This window comes from Schistocerca piceifrons, chromosome 2, assembly GCF_021461385.2.
Source record: "Schistocerca piceifrons isolate TAMUIC-IGC-003096 chromosome 2, iqSchPice1.1, whole genome shotgun sequence".
Classification (NCBI taxonomy): domain Eukaryota; kingdom Metazoa; phylum Arthropoda; class Insecta; order Orthoptera; family Acrididae; genus Schistocerca; species Schistocerca piceifrons.
In genome coordinates, this window is record NC_060139.1 from 134,696,953 (window position 1) to 134,720,392 (window position 23,440).

At 44.3% G+C, this 23,440-nt stretch overlaps 1 protein-coding gene across 5 annotated transcripts in view; it reads left to right on the plus strand.

Moving 5' to 3' along the window:
* The window catches only part of LOC124777140 (phospholipid transfer protein C2CD2L), a 607,433-nt gene that overhangs the window by 361,672 nt on the left and 222,321 nt on the right, over nt 1-23,440 (plus strand). For all 5 annotated transcript variants that reach the window (XM_047252436.1, XM_047252434.1, XM_047252435.1 and 2 more), the window contains exon 2: nt 10,228-10,323. In XM_047252436.1, coding sequence (XP_047108392.1) covers nt 10,228-10,323 — 96 coding nt within the window. The remainder of the gene's footprint in view (nt 1-10,227; nt 10,324-23,440) is intronic.

A 23,440-nucleotide genomic window follows, 5' to 3' on the forward strand; every position in this document is an offset into this window, starting at 1 on the left:
TGCCGATGGGAGGGCGCGAATCCGACATCTTCCAGAGGAACAGCTCCTTGACTCCTGTACTGCAAGAAGGAGACATGCTGGCGGCGGCTCCATTATGCTCAGGGGAACATTCACTTATGCATCCATGGGTCCAGTGGAGCTCGTCCAAGGCTCCATAACCGCCAGGGAGTATCGTACACTGGTTGCAAACCACGTACATCCTTTCATGACGATCATGTTTCCCGGCGGCATGGGCATTTTTCAGTAAGATAATGCACTATGTCACGAGGCCAGTGGTGTGACGGGAGAGGTTCGAGAACACAGTGGCAAGTTCCAATTGATGTGCTGGCCCTCCAACTCGCCAGATCTAAACCTGATCGAACACATCTGGGATGTGATTGAAAGCGGCATCAGAGCTCATCGCCCCACTCTCCGGAATTTAGGGGAATTACGTGAAGTGTGTGCAGATGTGGTGTCAGCTCCCTCCAGCAACCCACCAAGGCCTCACTGCTTCCATGCCACGGCACGTCGCCGCTGATATCCATGCCAAAGGTGGACACACCCGCAATTATGTTGGTGGTCATAACGTTTCGGCTGATCAGTGTAAATACCACCGTTCCACATCTCTCTACGTAAAGAGTTACATGGAAGGTATTTTCAACATCATTTGGAATACTTTCAGCGGATTGTCCAACAAGACAATAATTTTTCGAGGAAGTATTTTCTATTCATGTGGCCACGTTCACAAATCGTGGAATGTGAATTTGTGAAATATGCTCTACTTGTCTACGGAAAACTCATATTGACTTCTTCAGGCGTTCAACTACCGACAGTGGCCTAAGAATGTGTGAAGTGCCATAATCGAACGTGATCGGTCCTTATTTTGCAGATGGAACGTTGAACGGGGAAAAATATACACATTTTTGATAAATGATTTGTCATCAGAAAATATATCACTGAGAACACTTCAAATGACGTTGCAACATGATAGATGTCCAGCACATAATTCTTCACATGCTTATTTTCAAAGCGGTGGGTGGAAGGAGGCAGTCCTGTTGAAAGGTATCCGGCACGATCGCCTGATCTGGCGCCTTCCGGCTTTTTCATCTGGGGTCATGCGACACCTGTTGTCTGCAAGGACGTTCCAACGACTGACTGTGAGGGGTATGAGGAAGCGAATTATTATTGTGTGCAAATGACACAACATATGTAAAACAAACGGAAGAAATAGTATGAGTTTATACATGTATATCTATACTCTGCATGTCTTCTTTCGGTGCGTGGCGGAGGCTACTTTGTGTACCACTGTCCCTTTCCCCTTTTCCTGCTCCAGCTGTGTATGGTTCGCGGAAAGAACGGCTGCTGATAAGGCCCCGTGTGGACTTCGACTCGAATCTCTATAATTTTATCTTCATGGACTTTTCGCGAAATATACATAAGAGGAAGCGGAATATTTTTCGACTCTTCCAGGAACGCACGCTCTCCGAATTTTAACCGTAGATCATACCGTGATGCAGAACGCCTCTCTCGCTCTATATGCATACCCCTAGATGTTTTATGGAAGTAACTGCTCTCTGTGATTGTCCTGAACTCGTGTAGACATACAATAAAGGGGCTTCTGTCTATTTATGTGCAATAAGTTACATTTGTTTGTGTTGAAGGTCAGTTACCACTCCCTGTACCAAGCGTCGGTCCTCTGCAGGTCTTTTAGCATTTCACTTCAACTATCTAGCGTCGTGATTTCTCTGTACTACACAACAGCATCATCCGCGAAAAGCCTCATAGATCTTCAGAGTTATCTACTAGGTCATTTACATACGTATTGTGGAAAGTAATGGTCCTAGAACATTCACTTATGGAACGCCTGAAGTTACTTACGTCTGAAGTTACTTACGTCTGAAGACTTCTGGCCCTTGAAAATGGCATGCTGTGTTCTGTTTGCTAGAAATCCTTCAATCCAATCAAACAGTTGGTCTCATATATCGTACGCCCGTATTTTGTTCATTATGAGGCATGTGGAACTGTATCGTACGCCTTTGGAAGTCAAGGAACACGGCATCTACCTATGCGCCTGTCTCTACTGCTTTCTGGGTCCCGTGGACGAACAGACCAAGCCCGGTTTCACACGATCGTGGTTTTGGAAACCCATTCCAATATTTTTCAGTAAAAATATTTCCCTACAAGCATCAAGTGTTCTTGCAAACATCAGGTTTCTTATCTGGCCATTTGCTGAACGCTGTGGGAGGTAAAAAAGTTAATTGTCTCATCCTAATGCGGACTGAATGACTTGTAGAGACATATCATTTTCTTTCTAATGAAACATTTTCAGCCATTTGTAAAGTCTGACGCACAAGCATTTCATTGCGTCTTAACGCGGTGACACAAGTTTGCTTGAAGCGTGGCTTAAATTTCCTGTTGGCGGACCATTCAATGGCCCCAACAACAGTGCAAAAATCTCTGTATTTAATACATTTTTAATAGATGATTTCTTGTTAAATCTACAAAAGTTATATCACTGATTTTAATTTTAAAAACCAACACCCTCAGTTGCATAGTTTACCTAGATTTATCTAGGTTTCAGTCGGGATAATCCAAATCTAGGTAAACTATGCAACTGAGGCTGTTGGTTTTTAAAATTAAAATTAATATTTATACAGTTGCTGACAGGGCCGCGAAATGTTGAAAATATTATATCACTGAATTTGTCTGATCATGATCTGCTATTCTGGTACCAAAAGTAGCGCAGTTAGATTAAAAAAAAGTATATATATATATTGTTAATGAAGTTACGAGAAAGCATCGCTCTTTCTTTCATAAGTCCTTGGTCATTGTTCGTCTAGGTCAAAGCTGATTAAGTCTTTAACTGGTCACCCTGTATAACCTAGATTTGTTTTGTTGTCACGTTTCCTTGACGCGGCGGCAGTTTGGGCGCCATATTGCAGTCAAGGTGAATGCGAACATTTCCCAATATCTTCCTTGTCGCTTCCTCGTACAGTCCTTATCAAGATGCAGAAGAGGACCCGTCCAATCATATGGCGTGCAGATTCCCGGGCCAGTCCACAGATACCACAAACATGGCTGCAGTGTATCCTGCCCGATGTCCATACCCAATACCCTGAAGGACGGCCACTCCCCTTGCTGCCCAATCTGAAGACAACAATATCTTACCATTTCTATGTGGACAAAGAAGACTCGCTACGCCTTGCTGAGTCAAATTTCTATTTCACCAGGCCTATTTTAGAAAACTCTGAAGAGGACAGTCATGCTGTACTGTAGATGTGTTCAGCTGCGCCAGGATGAGAGGAAAACAGTGTGAAATTTCAAAGTCGAAAATATGTTCTCTCCAGCAACTGGGATTTCCTCAAACCGTATGGGGTGCAACAAAGCTCAACATGCAGTCATTGACTTACAAACAACAACAGTGTATTGAGCATCAGGTTTACACTGACGAGGCAAAACATTACCACTCCTGGCTACCGCGAGATTGAATGCCTCCTTGTAGCGTTGCGAGCGTATGGTGCATTAGAGAAAATATATAAGCGGAGCAATGACTAATGGAGAATCGCTCTAGGAATGATACGTGCAACAAATGGGGAAATCCACTGATTTAAGCGACTTTGACCAAGGACGCACGCTATACCCGACGGCCGGCAACGAGCATTTCGAAAACAGCGAAGATGGTCGGCTGCTCGCGTGCTACTGTTATGAGCACCTGTGGAAAATGGTTCAAGGACAGTAGAACAACGAGTAAGCGACAATTTGTTGGACGTCACGTCTCACACACAACACCGAGGTCGGAGGCTTGTACGCTCTGTAAATTAGGGGAGGTGGCAATCTGCGGCAGATCTGACAACAGAGTACAATGATGGTTCAAGCGCAGTTGTTTCAGAGCACACAGTTCAACGCACTTTTCAAGCAATGGGCTCCACATTAGACCCGTTCTCATGTTGAGCCAACGACATCGTGAATTACGACTCAACTGGGCGTGAAATCATCGAGATTGGATAGTGGATCAATGGGAACTTGTGTCTTGATGTGATTAATCACCTTTCTTGTTACACCTGGACGATGGGTTGATCCGGATTCACCATCATCCAGGCAAACGGCAGCGCGAAACATGTGCCACCTCGCGGATATTTGTGAGTGGTGGCAGGTGTTTGCTTTGGGAAACATTCACCTAGCCTTCTATGGGACCTATGGTGGTAATCAAAGGGCACCATGACAGTTGTGATCATTATCGCGGACCATTTGTATCCCTTGGTGCCTGAAATCATCCATGATGACATCTTCCATCAGGATAACTCACCATGTTACAGTAGAGTCAGAATCGTACTTTTATGGTTTGAGGAGCATGATGGTGAACTCACGTTGATATCTTGGCCTCCAAATGAGAAATTGCGTGACCTGTGCGTAGACCTCTGGCGCCATATACCGCCGGAAACCTATAAACGACTTGTCGAATACATGCCATGAAGAATCGTTGCTGTATTGCGTTCCAAATATGGACCAGTACGCCATCAAGCAAGTGGTCATAAATTTTCGATCATCACTGTATAACGGTTACTGCATAATTGCGAGGAACAGAATATGAATTTAACAGGAGGCATGGAATGAATTAATCTGAGCCGTACATGAATCTCGACAGAATAATCTATTTTTTAAAAAAGAAAATAAAAGCAATTAGGTTATTCAGTATCAGATACAGTTGTTACCACTTATATGATTAAATCCATACACTGCATAAAAGTTCTCATTGTTACGTTGTATAAACCGTATTTTTCCAAATACAGCGATTGAAACTTGCTGTTTTTTTACCATAATGAAGATAATGGTGAGTTTTTGATCGGAAAAGTAAATTAACAATAGAAAACGAGTAAACGATATATCAGTTTACACGACAGTAACTATATGTCTCCATTTTTGATAATTTCAGAAAGCTATGATTATCTTCCTAATGGTTCTTACTATTAATTACCACCAAATATCTTTATACTCGTGAAATATCATGTATGATAGTGTCCATTACCAAAAATAGTTTTATTCTGAAGTGAAGTAATGACACACTACAGGATGCGGTTTTCACATAGGCCTACAACAGAAAATCAATGGAAATTAAAAAAAGCACGATCCTATAGAAGGAATCCCACAATGCAACAAGACACAACGGGCTTATTCCTTACGATATGGATCATGTGGTAAAATTAACATTTCTGCTGGTATCCATTGTACGTTTATTGAGTTTTCTAGTAAATGTTATGAGATTACGGCGTTGGTTGGAAGATTACATCCAGTCCATGTTTTCATGAACACATTATGAAGCACCAAGTACTGAGCGCCAGATACAATATGCTTAACACAACATTGGTGTATCATGACTGTGCCAACCGATACTCGTAGCAACACACTGATGTTTGTTAAAGAACAAAATTTCCGAGGAACAGCAGTTATTTCTTAAATCTTTACGTGACTAATAATTGTAGAGTAAACCACAACGACTGACATTTAGAGTACCTGAGAACTTGTGAGAAACTTAGGGCTGCAACATCTGATTAATATTAATGTATCATGACTGGACTGAGAGTAAACCAGAGAAGGACAAAAGTAATGTGGACTAGCAGAAACGAGATTATCGATAAATTTAACGTCAAAATGTGGGACCACGAAGAAAAGGTGAAGGAATTCTGCTGTCCTAGAAGCAAAGTAGGGGATGACGGTCGAAGCATGAAGGACATAAGAAAAGCACAAAAAGAGGGCACTGCTCGCCAAAAGAAGTTTGCTTGTACCAAATATACACATACAATACCGTAAATGAATTACTGACAATAAGCGTCTGGAGCACGACGTCGTATGGAAGCGATTCATGGATCGTGGGAAAACCGGAGAGGAACAGAATCGAAGCGTTTAGGATGTGGTGTTACAGGAGGGTACTGGAAATAAGCAGACGCAATCGACGAGGAAGGGAATATGTGGAAAGCACATTTAGTAACTTCTGTGTCACTAGAGCGAGACGTGCAGGACAAAAACGGTGGGGGGGAGGGGGAGGGGGAAGGGGGAACACGGAGATTGTAATATACTGAACAACCAGTCGAGGTAGCTTGGTGTAGCTGTTACTCTGAAATGAAGGGGTTGGCGCAGGAGAAGAATTCGTGGCGGGCCGCATCAAATCAGTCAGAAGATTAATAGGGGAAACAACTTAACTTCTCGTTCATTCCGACACTCCTGGAACACACAACAATCCGACGTATTAATTTAAAAAAAAAATAGTCGCCTCGAACATGAAGGATTATTGGTCGCGTGCTTGGGTAGATTTTTTGCTCGAGATTTCTGAGTAGGAACTCGCACGATTAAACCCTGTAAATGACATAATATTTTATCCAGTATAACAATGAAATACGCGGTAGTCTGAAATATTAAATAATAAAACTGTTCAATTTATTGTGGATTTCTAAGTTCACTATAAGTTATGGGGTGGTAAATATTCATACCAATGAATCAATGAGTACAAAATCTGCGATCAAAAAGTTTGAAAAGGCTGCAGCATAATAGCAATGTCAGCTTCTGCTAGTAAAAAAGTGCCCTCAGGAGGGAGATATTTTCCAAAGGACTGGGTATCTCAACCAACTTTAGATCATGCATATTAATCCAGATTTTCAGCCACTTCAGTAGCAGAGTCAGTTTCACGACTGTCATGAAATGCTTCTTAAAGGCATTGGCAAACAGAATACCCTAAATGCTGTATTTGAACTAGACGTTTCACCCACTCGTCCGCTGGACACTGTGTTGCCCAGACTACCATCAGTTACTGTAGGCGACTTCAAAACTAGAGAAATAGTAGCTACATCATCTGCACCAGACTCCCTCCTCTTCAAATTCTGAAGCTTTTGCGTGCTCTTTTGTAACCTCTTCCCACCAGTTCCTTACACGACCAGCTAGAACCTCTGCCATGTAACCATAAAACCATTCTTATAGGTCTAAAATAAATTTTCACGAATTTCAATACGATCCCCGTGACCATAAATACCAATCAAACATGAGTAAACAGTATGCCTGTTACATTCAAATGTGTGCTTAAATTGTTTTCGTCATGTTTCATATTTTCTGTAATCATCTTATATGTGCAATGTTAGCAGAAATAACTTATATTATCTTAGCGGCTAACTTTTTATAGATTATTTGTGAAACTGTTATCTGCAATGGTCATTCTTCATTAGAAGAAGTATTTAACAGCATATAATCAGTAAAATTGATTATATAAAACGGTACATAATGCACGCCAGTCTATTTTTTACATGGCCTGCGCCGAATAAAACTACTGCAAATACGTTTTCAAACGACTCCCGTATTTATTTTATACTTTATAATTTAGGAAATATGACTGTGAATTGAACTTACCATCGTTTACATCAGAAGCTGTCAGAAGAGTAGATTCATGTGTGACATAGGGTAGCTGAACACACACCCAGCTATAAAGACGATTGCCTCAAAGGCCGTCGGTAAATATTCACACCTCTGCTCGTTTATCTGATGATATTTCATGTCTGCCGACTTAGAAACGTAAAAATGGTGTTCATACTTATCATAGAGGCTGTTGTGAGTGTATCACTACCAATGCAATCTATTATTTGTATTAAATAAACTAATAAACAGCATTTTAGATAGTGATATATACTCCAAGGAATTGTAAATTTTTGCGGCCGATGGATGAATGTGTGACGTTGCAGCGCAATTTCACCGCGCATCTTGAAAGGGCTGTAAATAGTGGGTTTGTCGATACCGGGACATGTCTTTGCGAATTTTATTACGTGAACTCAGTTGGGTAGTAACTATTCCTCGCAAGCAGGCGCGTGAATAGTATACGCAGATGTCTGCATTTCAGAAAGGACACGTCTTTGGGCTGAAATAAGCCGGTTGGAGTAATCGGCGAGGCGCTCGACATCTGAACAGAAGCAGTCCCACTATTCGACGATTTTGGCGGGACTAGATGAACCACGGCCGAACACAGCGTCCAGAAGAAAGTGGTCTACGTAGAGAGATGACAGAAAGTGAGCACCGAGCAATAGTCAGAGAGGCACTCAGAGTCCAGGATTCACATAATCGTCGATCCGACGTGCAACTGGTGCTTCAGTGAGCGCAAGGCGGCTCTCAGAAATGGAGATGAAGTCCCGGCACCCCTTGCGCCGACTACTATTGACCGTTTGCAGTGGTATCTGACACATTCGGCCTGGGATGTCATTGACTGGAGTAGAATTATCCTTTTTTTTGAAGAGTCACTCTACGAATTGAGCCCTGATTACGACTGAAGACATATCTGGAACACCCCGGACAGCGGTGGGGTCCCAACCTATCTGTCGCCCGCCATACAGCACAGGAGTGATAGCCAGGGGTGTCACTTCATTTCATAGCAGGACACCTTTGGCTGCATCCACTGCTTGCCTTCGTGCTTGCCAAACAGTAGCTTGGGCCTCAAGATCGCCGGATCTCTCCACAGTTGAGAACGTTTGGAGCATTACCGACAGGGGCCTCCAACCAGCTCGAGAGTTTGGCGATTTAACGCGCCGGTGGGACAGAATTTGGCATGATATCTCTATATCACTCAGCAGGACGTCCAACAAATCTATCAATCAACGCCAAGCCGAATCAAATAACTGCTTGCGTAAGAGGCAGACCAACGTGTTATTGCGCGACTGCTACGGTCGCAGGTTCGAATCCTGCCTCGGGCATGGATGTATGTGATGTCCTTAGGTTAGTTAGGTTTAACTAGTTCTAAGTTCTAGGGGACTAATGACCTCAGAAGTTGAGTCCCATAGTGCTCAGAGCCATTTGAACCATTAGAACGTGTTATTGACATGCTCAATTTGTGAAGTTCCTTCTCTTAAAAAAATCACCCAATTTTTCTGAAACAGTAATCGTTTGTTTGTCTATCTGTACGTGTACATCATATCTACCGTTTTGAGTCCCATTCGGATAATTTCTTTATGGTGCGTTTTTTTATATGTTTTTACCAGTTGTACAGAATCCAGATGGCAGTTATAAGAGTCGAAAGACATGAAAGGGAAGCAGTCGTTGGGAAGGGAGTGAGACAGGGTTGTAGCCTCTCCCCGATGTTATTCAGTCTGTATATTGAGCAAGCAGTAAAGGAAACAAAAGAAAAATTCGGAGTAGGAATTAAAATCCACAGAGAAGAAATAAAAACTTTGAGGTTCGCCGATGACATTGTAATTCTGTCAGAGACACCAAAGGACCTGGAAGAGCAGCTGAACGGAATGGACATGGTCTTGAAAGGAGGATATAGGATAAACATCAACAAAAGTAAAACGAGAATAATGGAATTTAGTCGAATTAAATCGGGTGATGCTGCGGGAATTAGATTAGGAAATGAGACGCTTAAAGTAGTAAATGAGTATTGCTATTTGGGGAGCAAAATAACTGATGATGGTCGAAGTAGAGAGGATATAAAATGTAGAATGTCAATGGCAAGGAAAGCGTTTCTGAAGAAGAGAAATTTGTTAACATCGAGTATAGATTTAAGTGTCAGGAAGTCGTTTCTGAAAGTATTTGTATGGAGTGTAGCCATGTATGGAAGTGAAACATGGACGATGAATAGTTTAGATAATAAGAGAATAGAAGCTTTCGAAATGTGGTGCTACAGAAGAATGCTGAAGATTAGATGGGTAGATCATATAACTAATGAGGAGGTATTGAAAAGATTTGGAGAGAAGGGAAATTTGTGGCACAACTTGACTAGAAGACGGGATCGGTTGGTAGGGCATATTCTGAGGCATCAAGGGATCACCAATTTAGTATTGGAGGGCAGCGTGGGGGGTAAAAATCGCAGATGGAGACCAAGAGATGAATACACTAAACAGATTCAGAAGGATGTAGGTTGCAGTAGGTACTGGGAGATGAAGAAGCTAGCACAGGATAGAGTAGCATGGAGAGCTGCATCAAACCAGTCTCTGGACTGAAGACCACAACAGCAACAACAACAACAACAACAACAACAACCAGTGCCGCTTACAGGATTAAGGCAATACATAGAACTGTAACTTATTTGAAACTCAAGGAGACACAGAAATAAACCTCCGTTATGGCAGAACATCCAGCGATTGAAGAGCCATCAAAGTTTGCCCAAACATCCATATTTCAAAAACGTTAAAAGTAATTACAGAAAAAACTTATTAGATGCTGAGCTCCGCCGAGCGCCAGAGTGGCCGTGTAGTAAACGGGCGGCCTGCCTTTGTGTTTCAGCACGGCGTGGGCGTGGAGTTCGTGCGCATCCTGCCCGAGACGCACGCGCCGACGCTGGCCAACGTCTTCTGCGAGTGCGACTCCAAGGACGATGTGGTGAGTAGTCGGCTCTGGCCGCGGTGTCTGCCGCTGCCGCTCCGTGTGACTCACGCCATATTACGGTAGCCGCCGGTGGCCAACTTAAATGTAGCGCGGCTGCAGCTGTTCTCATTATACCTTAGACCCAAACTGTTCTAGGGCACTTGATTAACCCTCCCTCACAATGTAATCAAAAATTCATCATTTGGATTTGCACCTCCTTTTGTTTACCGTGTTTGCAGTTAAAATTGTTGGGCGTAAGGTCCGCCAGTTATGCAAAACACCGTTTTTTCCAAGTTCCCAAACATGTTTCAGCACCTCTGTGCCATCATCAGTGAGCTTCTGTTTTATTTACTCTGTACTGTGAACATTTTTACTAAATGATTACAAAGTTATGGAAATATTTACTTCAAACTACAGTTAGTTTCTTTTTGTTTGGTTGCAGATGACAAACTACCTGTAATAAATAACACACAAGTGATCCTGTAAAACCATGCAAACCGAGTGTAAAGATATTAACAAAAAGAAACGAATTGTTACTTGAACTAAATATTTCCATAATTTAGTAATTGTTGTTGTTGTGGTCTTCAGTCCAGAGACTGGTTTGATGCAGCTGTCCATGCTACTCTATCCTGCGCAAGCCTCTTCATCTCCCAGTACCTACTGCAACCTACATCCTTCTGAATCTGTTTAGTGTATTCATCTCTTGGTCTCCTACGATTTTACCCTCCACGCTGCCCTCATATACTAAATTGGTGATCCCTTGATGCCTCAGAATATGCCGTACCAACCGATCCCTTCTTCTAGTTAAGCTCTGCCACAAATTTCTCTTCTCTCCAATTCTATTCAATACTTCATCATTAGCTATGTGATCTACCCATCTAATCTTCAGCATTCTTCTGTAGCACCAGATTTCGAAAGCTTCTATTCTCTTCTTGTCTAAACTATTTATCTTCCACGTTTCACTTGCACACATGGCTACACTCCATACAAATACTTTCAGAAACGACTTCCTGACACTTAAATCTATAATCTATGTTAACAAATGTCTCTTCTTCAGAAACGCTTTCCTTGCCATTGCCAGTCTACATTTTATATCCTCACTACTTCGACCATCATCAGTTATTTTGCTCCCCAAATAGCAAAACTCATTTACTACTTTAAGCTACGGTCGCAGGTTCGAATCCTGCCTCGGGCATGGATGTGTGTGATGTCCTTAGGTTAGTTAGGTTTAAGTAGTTCTAAGTTCTAGGGGACTGATGACCACAGCTGTTAAGTCCCATAGTGCTCAGAGCCATTTCAACCATTTGAACTAGCATAGCTTTCTTTTGGTGAAATGATAACATTTCCGGCCTTCAAGTGTAATTACACAGAACTACAGAATTAAAGGATCACTTTTTCGGTACCCCGTAATTCCCACCCAATGAGACGTTTAAGTTTGAAATTTTGCTCGAAGACGTGTACAGCCTTCCTCTGTAATGGTGCCTGCGACGTCGCCCTCGTTCTCGACGACGCTTCGAACATCAAGGTGTCGACACATGCAAAAAGAAAAAAAAGGCCAGAGCTCACAAGTTCATTTGTGACGGGTGAGGTGGATTAATGACGTCACATTGGCACCAAACTTCACCACGATTCTGCCCAGTGCCACCGTGGACGCGTCACACGATGGGAAGTTCGCCATTCCTCCTCTTACCCACATTTCACCCCTTCTTTTTACGCCTTTGCGATGGAGGCCAGAATCGCGACGCCCAGCGTTGGAATCGCGCGGTTTCTTTTTATGAATGGTCGAGGAAAACATTCCACACACATTGCTCCTTACAATCGGCATGAAAGTGCCGCAGGGGGTGGCATAAAGGGCGTCAATGAAACCACCCCTTGACTCCTACACATTTCGCGGTCGTAAACGACAGTTTCATTGTGATAAAAAACAGGAAGACGTTCTGCGCAACCTCTGACATTGCTGACACCCTCGGGTGTTTCAATCCCTATCTAAGAACATTGTGGGGCAGCGTCCCTATAGAACGTGGAAATCTGGAAATTTGTGGTAAGTTCCTATGGGACCAAACTGCTGAAGTCATCCGTCCCTGGGCTTACACACTACTTAATCTAATGTAAAGTAACTTACGCTGAGGACAATACACACCCCCACGCGCGATGGAGGACTCGAACCTCCGATGTGGATAGCCGCGTGAACCGTGGCAAGGAAGGCACCCACACCACGCGGCTAACCCACGCAGCCTGTGGAACGTGACCGCATCCATTTGTAGAGCAGTGCGACTGCACCTTTTGCTCTCGTGTACCATATGGAAGCAGTAGGGACCATTCAATACCATTCGACGACATTTGAATCTGCTCCGAAGCAGCAAAGGGTGTTTTTGATTTTTCAGCGCTCTCATTTTGTATCCTTCTGTGGGGTGATCACAGGATGGGGTCGGGGGGGGGGGGGGGGAGCGGAGGGGAGGAGGGATGCGACATTGACACGTGAATGAATAAAACAACAAAACCTCCCTCTAAGATCGCCTCAGTGGCACCCACTCACCTTTATTGAAAATCTCGAAAGTGTACCTGTGCAGACAGAACACGTGATGGGACTTCGTCACGGTTTCTGTGTGTACACGTACATTTTTAAGGTGCTCAACAAAGGCGGGTGGGTGGTACTGAGGGTTTTGCCGAACCCTCCGCCCCTCCCCTGTGATCACCCCACAAGAAGACACGAGATACGGGCGCTGAAAAAGCGTAAGGACCCTTTGCTGCTTCGTATCAGGTTCAACGATCGTCGAATGGTGCTGAACGATCCTTAGTGGTCCCAACCTGTACGCAAGGGTAAAAACTACAGACGCGCTGTGCTTCAAAAGGGGTGTGATCACATTCGATAGGAACGCAGCCCCACAACGTCGTTGAAGAAAGACTGAAAGGTCCGAGGGTGTCAGCAGTGTCAAACGTTGTGAAGAACGTCTATCTGCTGCTCATCTCGCTATGAACTGTCTTTTCGATCGCGAAATGTGTGAGAAGGGGCTGTGGTATCGATAGCAACGATGCCACGGCGTAGGTGCAAGTTCAAAAGTTGGCACTACGAGACACCGACGACAGCGCCCTCTAACCGGCGCTGTGGAGTTCTAGGAGCGTCGCTCCAGTTTCAGCCCATTTGATTCCAAGGAGACGACCTAGCAACATTGTTTCTATTTCTCAGTGGGCGAACCACTATTTGTACGCAAAGTTAAGTGAAGGTGATTTTAGTTCACACTGCAGCTCTACCTCACCTGCTCCTCCTAGCTTCCTACCTTCGGCCTACCTTTCAGTTTTCAGGAGCAGACCCATGCGCCACCTTCCAGGCGGAATACAAAAGGGGCGGTTTCATTGACGCCCTTTTTACCACCGCCTGCAGACTTTTCGTGCCAATTTTGAGCGGCGGCGAGTCTGGAACGTTTCCCTCGGTGCTCATAAGAAAATAGTGATTTCAACGCTATGGGTCGCGGTTCCAACCTCCGTCGCAGAGGCGCCAAAGAAGGTTTGAAAAGTGAGTAAGAGGGAGTGTGACGACCTTCCGATCGTGTGAGACGTCCACGGTGGAGTCGGGTAAAACTGTGAGGAAGTTTGGCGCCTGTGTCACATCATTAGCCATTCTTACACCCCACATGAACTTCCGAGCTGTGACCTCTTTTTTGCGTATGTCGACATCTCGCTGTCTGGAGCGCCGTCGAGCACGAGAGAGAAGTCGCTGAGGTCCACGTTTTTGCGGGATTACAGACGAAGATTGTACGCAGCTTTGAGCCAAATTTCAAATTTAAGGATCGTAATGGGTGGGAATTACGGGCACTTTGTGCCGCAGTGTATTGCGGTATTTAATTGGTGATATTGGTCAATTTCGGATGGTATGTCATTTTCAAGCGGTAGCTGCAAACATCGGACCGCAATTACATGAAACACTGACAAACAGAAAGAATGGTCTGAACACCAGAATGCTTTACTAGGCATGGTCGTTTACCTTCCTCCGTTGGACATTTAAATTGATTTAACCAACCAGTTGTAGGAGGACCTACAGATTAACGTGCACTCCCAACCACGGTGCGACTCGGCAGTTGCACAACAAACATTGCCCTTGGTGAAAGAAGCAATAAGTGGCAGATAAGAATCCTAGGAGTGACTGGGGACCTTTTATCCGTAGTCTGGTATTTCACCACGGAGCCAACGAACCACACTGGTAAAGAAAAAAATAGTAAATAATTAAAAATAATAAAATTCTCACAATAAGAAGTGACAGTTACAGCAGTACACGGAATTAGAAAACTTTACTTGACTGCCTTTACAATTTTACAGAGGCAGGCAGTGACAGTCGTTGTGGTGACACGAATTAGAGCAACGTCTCAACGTGCACTCGGTTGCTGGTGTTATTTGTTGGGCGACTGCCGAAGCTACGGCAGCTCACCTCATTTTTATGACAGTGGACTCGAACTTGGCGCTGTCTCGTTTCACCTATTATCTTAAATGTTTCTGTGCCGATTGTTCGCAGGACTACTTATAGTAAGTTATATGCTGGTGGCCGGGTCGTTGGGTGGCTTGTAAGGTTTTGGTCATGTACCTGGAATCAGTTTTACTGGCTCACTGTACATATGAAACCGCCACAGCTCGTAATTTTATTTTTCATTTGGTGTTTTTCTTTTGTCAACGTTTTATGAAAATGAAAATGCTGTCTGTTTCTGGCAGCTACTGCTTGAAAATGGCGTAACACCGGAATCAGGCTACTAGTGGAAAACAAATAATTGTTACAGTCAAAAGTGGAAAATGAATTATGTATACCTGCGGTACCTGCCTGTAAAAAGTAATTGTGTTATTTTGCTCGGATAGATGCTTTTCAATAGCCTTTTGGTCATAGTAAATCGCCACGTTCAGTCACCTGTGTAATGAAGACAAAAATAAATCTACACTTTAAGGATGACGTCAGCACGCATTAAAGGGTCATTTCTAGCTGAGATCGTGCACGCATTTTCACTGTAATGCAAGAAGCATTGTCAACACAGGAAGCTGTCCGCTGTTTGCCATACACCATAGCGATATAATTAAACCACTATCGTGGAACACAAAACATTGACTATCTTCGTCGTAACTATCGCCAGTGGTTTACACCACCAGCTGATTAATACTACCTACAAATTATGGCTCTTAAATGCCTCGACGAGTGTACAACAGGACTGGACTAGCCCTTTTTGAAGGCAAGAGGAAAGACCGTGTCAGGTCAAACATAACGCGACCGTCTACAAGCGACCAATTTAACAGCCAGGTGTTCATTACGATCAACAGTAGTAACCTCCCACTCCTCTTCTACGAAAGTGATTCGCAAAGATGAATAAGGGAACACCTGGAACAGAAGCTGTATCACGGTAGTCGAGTTCTCATCACCGAAGAGTGAAGAGTTTGTCTTCTGACGCATAATCTTCGTAGAAACGTGTGGTGGTGACCAAATTCCAATCCACGTCTCAGGCATGCAATCCCACATGATTAGCAAGGAATTGGGTTTGTCAGGTTTGGGCTGGTATCATTCATAGATGTCGCATGCCTCTCGTCATTGTCGAGGGTAATTTTACGACTGTTGCAGCACCGGTACACAGTCCTCTGACCTCCGACCTATAGTCGAGCCCTAAGTCAAAATTTAGGTGATCGATTCGTCTTTCAAGACGAGCCCACCTCGTGAACACTTTGCTCCAGTAGGCAGGAATGAACCGCATGGAATGCCTTGTGGCATCTATTGACATCAACCCGATTGAGCATACTTTGGAACAGTGTCTTCACAGAATTCTTCCTCGAGCAAAGGATTACCTCAGTAGCGCCGCCACAGGAGAATGGAACAGGCTTGAGTATCAACGCCGCCTACTGACAGGCACCGGCGCCTATAATTTCGACGCTCAGTAGCGTCATTGGAAGACGATCCCAGTCACGGGTTCCTACCCCCGATATGTTCCTCAACATATCCTCTACAGCCCCTCGAAGTTTGTGGTAACATCACAGGGAAACCCTGTATTCAAATATGAACAGTAAATACTGGGTGGTTATAATTAAAGTGCAGCTACTCTCGTGGGTTCAGTGTGGGATGTAATTATCATATGGCAGTGAAACTTGGTAGATATGCTAATGCATTAATGCGGAGCTGATTTATGCTGGAAAAATGATTTCCAATATTGGTCACCAGTTGCAGATTTGGCGCTGAACAGCATCTCGTCGATGTCTCCGGTGCTCGTACCGAAAAAATTCTTTAAGCGGCTGTTAATAATAAAATTGACATTATGATTTTATAGTTTCGTTGTGCAACCAGCGAGCTTCAGTGCAGACGTCATTTGTCTCTCATTTTTGATGTCTCTATCTGAACGGCTTTGACAGCCGGTAGTTTGCTCAAAGAAGGTTGGTTCGTTGATTCGGAGGAGGGGACCAAACAGCGAGGCCATCAGTCTCATCGGGTTAGGGAACGAAGTCGGCCGTGCCCTTTCAAAGGAACCAACCCGGCGTTTCCCTGAAGCGGTTTCTAACATTCTGCGTGGTGTCTGTTTGTTCTAAATCGTGTCTCCCCACCACTTTCGCGCAACGACGCTCTGAGCGTGTTTTTTTAGGGAATTGACTAGTTTGAACCTGGGACCTGTTGCTGGTAAGGAGACCCAGACCACACATGACATGTAGAGTTCAGAAGAGTTCAGTGAGACTAGCGATGATAAAATTAAATACTTAATGATATCAGCGTCAGCTCCACTGCACTCCCTGTAAAAGAATCTTAATACTAACTAAATTTAGTGGAAGGGGTTCAAGGCTTTCCTATTTTTAGTTAGCTGGTAAAGTAACGTCGAAAAAGCAGTTAAGTTTACCATTGGAAATTTTATTCTACTCACAAAACATTGTTTACAAATTGCACTATTGATAAAAGGAAATATTTTAATACAGGATGATAAAAACCAACTGCGTTCAACAAAAATGTGAATGAATATTCCCTGAATGGGTTTCCAAGTTCTACAATGGATCAAAGGTTGAGCTATGCCATATCACATCTATAATCTAGGTTTAAGTTAAGTTTCATAAAAGAGAAAACTATCAAAATGATCTACAGTGACCCTCGATTATCTTTCATTACTTATTTAACTTGTCGTAAATTACAGTGGCTGATGTGGCTTCTCAATAATTGTATAACAGAAAAATCATCACGTTTCAGATTTTTACTTCACGTAGCAAATGTGAATACCATGAGATTTAATTGACGATCGACACTAGTATTACGCAAAAAGGGGGTGTAACAGATGATACTTCTGCAGTTCTGAGTGAAGCTTTATGCGCTGTTATGCGGCATCGCATGCGTTCATTACCTTGTCGGTATTTAGGCAGCATCAGGGGGAGGCGGGCGGCACAGCTCCACGCACCTCGCCGTCTCGAAAGCAACTCTCTCCTAACTTCTCCTTACTACAATTTACCGAAGTTGGTTTAAAAAAAGCTATCTGGCTGTGTTTTCAACTGACCAATCAGGGTCTCAATGTTAACCTTAAGCTCCGCGTGCAAAAATTCTGTCTATCCAATGAGAAACGTTATACTTTTCGTGGTGGGGCAATGTTTTTAGAGTTTGCAACGTAACAGAGACGCGAAAAAGTCTCACGCTAAAACTTGCAGCTGGTGTGGCCCTTTTAGTGTTATCGTAAGATCTATACTGTTCTTCTCGAGGGCTCTATCTTTTAACATGGGCTGGGGGGTGGTTCTGGCGGTCGGCTGGCGATGTGGGTGTCGTCCCTTATCGTAGGGCCTCCTAGCCTACACGGGTCTGCTCTCGGCTTCTGTTCTCGTTTCTTCCCTCGGAACTGCGTCTGTTTCACGGTGGGAAGGTATGACATGCATTTAGGCGTTCTTGCGTTAGTCTGTGGTATTCCATTTGCTCACTCGTTGATCGTATTACTTTGGTTAATTTAATGTCAGGATTTATTCGGAGCTATGTGACATACTGCCGGATTTGCTATCATGTCAGGATTTTCATGGAAGGTGTTGGATTTGCCTGACACCTTACAGGTTTAGGGGAATCACAGAAAACCTAAATCAGGGTACGCAGACGCGAGTCCGAGCCGTCGTGAGTTAATCACAGCGCCACCTCGCTCGGTCAAAGAAAGAGTGACAGCGATTGATCGCTTATGGACTGCCGCTGGCTGTCGGTTTGACGAGCACAGACCAGTGGCCGGAATTACGATCCACGTCACGTCAAGGACGCCAGGAGAGGCCGTTCACACAAAGGCGGCTCCACTCTCACTGCTGCCGCACGCTATTGTTAATTAAGAGTGCGCTCTGGAAAAAGCTGCATCCGTCACACGCGCACTACATCACTGTTCCTTGATCGCTCTGCGGCGCACTTCACACAGCCACAAGGCTGATGTCGTCAGGAGTTTACTTCCCACGCAGTTTTTGTATCCAGGCACAGAAGCTCAAAGACATAGACATAGACAGATAGCCCGACAGACGGACAAAGAGAAAGAAAAAAAGAACGGCAGGAAGGTCCACGTCCTGAGAACCTGCATTGGCCCCTTACTTCTCTTTCATATATCGCGAATCTCTCGCCCAGCACAAAGTCCCAAGCAACTGGAAAAAAGCGCAGGTGACTCCTGTATGTAAGAAGTGTAAAAGAACAGACCAGCAAAATTACTGATCAATATCCTTAACATCGGTTTGCTGTAGAATTCGTGAACATATTCCCAGTTCGAATACAATAAATTTTCTTGAGACGGAAATGCTTCTGTCCACGAATCAGCACGGTTTTGTGCGAAACTCAGCTTGCCCTTTTCTCACATAATAGCTGAGTACCATAGATATGGGGCAACAGACGAATTCAATATTTCTAAATTTTCGAAAAGTATTTGACACCGCATCCCGCTGCAGAATGTTGACGAAGGTACTAGCATACTGAATCGGTTCCGAGGTATCTGAATGGCTCGAAGACTTCTACATCTACATACATACATACATACTCCGCAATCCACCATACGGTGCGTGGCGGAGGGTACCTCGTACCACAACTAGCATCTTCTCTCCCTGTTCCACTCCCAAACAGAACGAGGGAAAAATGACTGCCTATATGCCTCTGTACGAGCCCTAATCTCTCTTATCTTATCTTTGTGGTCTTTCAGCGAAATGTAAGTTGGCGGCAATTAAATTGTACTGCAGTCAGCTTCAAATGCTGGTTCTCTAAATTTCCTCAGTAGCGATTCACGAAAAGAACGCCTCCTTTCCTCTAGAGACTGCCACCCGAGTTCCTGAAGCATTTCCGTAACACTCGCGTGATTATCAAACTTACCAGTAACAAATCTAGCAGCCCGCCTCTGAATTGCTTCTATGTCCTCCCTCAATCCGACCTGATAGGGATCCCAAACGCTCGAGCAGTACTCAAGAATAGGTCGTATTAGTGTTTTATAAGCGGTCTCCTTTACAGATGAACCACATCTTCCCAAAATTCTGCCAATGAACCGAAGACGACTATCCGCCTTCCCCACAACTGCCATTACATGCTTGTCCCATTTCATATCGCCCTGCAATGTTACGCCCAAATATTTAATCGACGTGACTGTGTCAAGCGCTACACTACTGATGGAGTATTCAAACATTACAGGATTCTTTTCCCTATTCATCTGCATTAATTTACATTTATCTATATTTAGAGTTAGCTGCCATTCTTTACACCAATCACAAATCCTGTCCAAGTCATCTTGTATCCTCCTACATTCACTCAACGACGACACCTTCCCGTACACCACAGCATCATCAGCAAATAGCCGCACATTGCTATCCACCCTATCCAAAAGATCATTTATGTAGATAGAAAACAACAGCGGACCTACCACACTTCCCTGGGGCACTCCAGATGATACCCTCACCTCCGATGAACACTCACCATCGAGGACAACGTACTGGGTTCTATTACTTAAGAAATCTTCGAGCCACTCACATACTTGGGAACCAATCCCATATGCTCGTACCTTAGTTAGGAGTCTGCAGTGGGGCACCGAGTCAAACGCTTTCCGGAAGTCAAGGAATATGGCATCCGTCTGATACCCTTCATCCATGGTTCGCAAGATATCATGTGAAAAAAGGGCGAGTTGCGTTTCGCAGGAGCGATGCTTTCTAAAGCTGTGCTGATGCATGGACAGCAACTTCTCTGTCTCAAGGAAATTCATTATATTCGAACTGAGAATATGTTCGAGAATCATGCAACAAACCGATGTTAAGGATATTGGTCTGTAATTTTGAGGATCCGTCCTTCTACCCTTCTTATCTACAGGCGTCACCTGCGCTTTTTCCAGTCGCTCGGGACTTTACGTTGGGCAAGAGATTCGTCATAAATGCAAGCTAAGTAAGGAGCCAATGCAGTAGAGTACTCTCTGTAAAACGGAATTGGAATCCCATCAGGACCTGGCGATTTATTTATTTTCAACCCATTCAGCTGCTTCACAACCCCAGGGATGTCTATCACTATGTCCTCCATACTGCAATCTGTACGAGACTCAAACGGCGGTATGTTTGTACGATCCTCCTGCGTGAAAGATTTCTCAAATGCTAAATTTAAAATTTCAGCTTTCGTTTTGCTGTCTTCCGTTGCCAGGCCAGACTGATCAGTGAGTGACTGGATGGAAGCCTTCGACCCGCTTACCGATTTTACGCAAGACCAGAATTTCCTTGGGCTTTCAGCAAGATCTTTTGCTAGGGTATGACGGTGGTAGTGGTTGAATGCTTCGCGTATCGCTCTTTTTACAGCAGCACGAATCTCTACTAACTTTTGCCTGTCCTCATTCTCCTGATCTTTCTTGTACCGCGAGTGCAACTGCCTTTGCTTCCTGAGCATTCTCCGAATTGCGCTATTAAACCACGGTGGGTCTTTTCCGTCCGTAACCCACTTTTTCGGCACATACTTGTCCAATGCGTGATTTACAATGTGTACCGGAAGTAAATGAAGTCGATTCATTTACTAAGTGGGATGCTAACAACTGCTTATCTGTTCTTTCTAGTAAGAATACTCTCCTAGCCTTCTTGACTGACTTTTTAATTTTCGTAACCATAATCGTAATGACAACATCATGATCACTAATCCCTGTCTTAACACTGACACCGTCGATGAGGTCTGGTCTGTTCGTGGCTATCAGATCTAAAATATTTCCATTACGCGTTGGCTTTCGATGAAGCTGCTCAAGACAGTTTTCGGATAATGTGTTCAAAAGTAATTCACACGACGGCTTGTCTGTACCACCTGTAGTGAATCCATAGACATCCCAGTCTATACTAGGTAGGTTGAAGTCGCCTCCGACTAATATAGCATGATCCGAGTACTTCTGCGATACAGAGTGTAGACTCCCTTTGAATGATTCTAGAACTGTCGCGGTGGAACCTGGTGGCCGGTAATAACACCCAACAATTAACTTTATTTCTCCCAGCCATGTTAAACGTGTCCAGATAAATTCACAATCAGACTCTACTTCGACCTCAGTAGACACAATATTTTTGTCAACTGCAATGAAGACACCATCTCCTACGGTGTCTAATATGTCTTTCCGATACATGTTCCAACCCTCACTAAACATTTCAGAACTCCCTATCTCAGGGTTCAGCCAGGTCTCAGTCCCGAGAGTAATTTGTGCGCCACACGCTTCCTGGAGGGCAGTAAATTCAGGAACTTTATTCCGAACACTCTGAAAATTTACTGCTAATATCTTGATAGCTGAAGTGTCTTTACACTGAGCGCGTCCTGATTTCCCTGCCTGCACGTCGACTGGTGAGTGTTCATCAGGACACCTCGCACTACTGCCTAGCCTAAAGAAACCCATGTGCACGCCACAAGTACTCTGCTACCCGAGTAGCCGCTTCCTTTGTGTAGTGCACTTCTGACCTATCTAGGGGCGTCCTACAATTCCCCACCCAATAGCGCAAGTCTAGAAATCTGCAGCCAAGACCGTCACAGTCGACGAAGCCTCTGGTTGAGACCCTCCACTCGGCTCCAAACCAAAGAACCCCGATCCACTCTGGGAACGATGCTGGAAATAGAGAGCTCTGCTTGCACCCCGCGTGCGAGGCCAACGGTCTTCACCAAATCCGCCAGCCGCCTGTACGAACTGATGATCGCCTCAGAACCCAAGCGACAGGCATCATTGGCGCCGGCGTGAGCAACTAATTGGAGACGACTGCACCCCGTACGCCCGATAGCCGCAGGCAAGGCCACCTCCACATCTTGGATGAGGCCCCCCGGCAGACAAACCGAGTGCACATTGGATTTCTTTCCAGCCCTGTACACTGTTTCCCTAAGGGGCTCCATCACCCGCCTCACGTTGGAGCTCCCAATAACCAGCAAGCCTTTGCCCCCGTGTGCCTGCTCGCGAACCGCGGCCAGCTCCTCCTGCGCCCGCACACAGCACGCACGCACCCTATCCATCCTACTGCTAATATCTAACGACTCCGCGAATTTATACTCTACAGCTATCAATAAGCAACATTACTCCTCTCAAATACGAGAATACGCAAGGATTTTATGTAATTAAATATGCAAGCGCACAAACACTCGGAAAGAAATTAAGAATCAAACTACAAAACAAATATGAAAGCTAAATATGCGACTCGCTACTGCACTGTTGCTGCACTGATACTTCACCAGCGGCTGCTCAAGGTTCACTGAGCTGTGTCAAAAGCGCACTGGCTGTCCAAAACTTCTTAAGTAACAGAACACAGAACTTTGTCCTCGACGGCGAATGTTCATCAGAGACAAAGGTAACGTCAGGAGTGCCCCTGGGAAGCGTGAGAGAATCGCCGCTATTTCCTATGTACATAAATGATCTCGCGGGCACGGTGTGCAGCAATCTGCGACTATTTGCTGTGGTGTACGGGAAGTGTCGTTGTTGAGTGAATGTAGGAGTATACAAGATGATTTAAACAAAATTTCTTGTTGGTGTGATTAATGGCAGCTATATGTAAACGTAGAAAAATAAAAGTTAACGGAACGAGTAAAAAAAAAAAAAATGTTCGAATATAAAATTAGTTGTGCGCTGCTTGCCACCGTCATATCGATTAAATATCTAGACGTAACGTTATAGAGCGATATGAAATGGAACGAACATCTAAGGATTGTAGTAGAGAAGGCGAATGATCGACC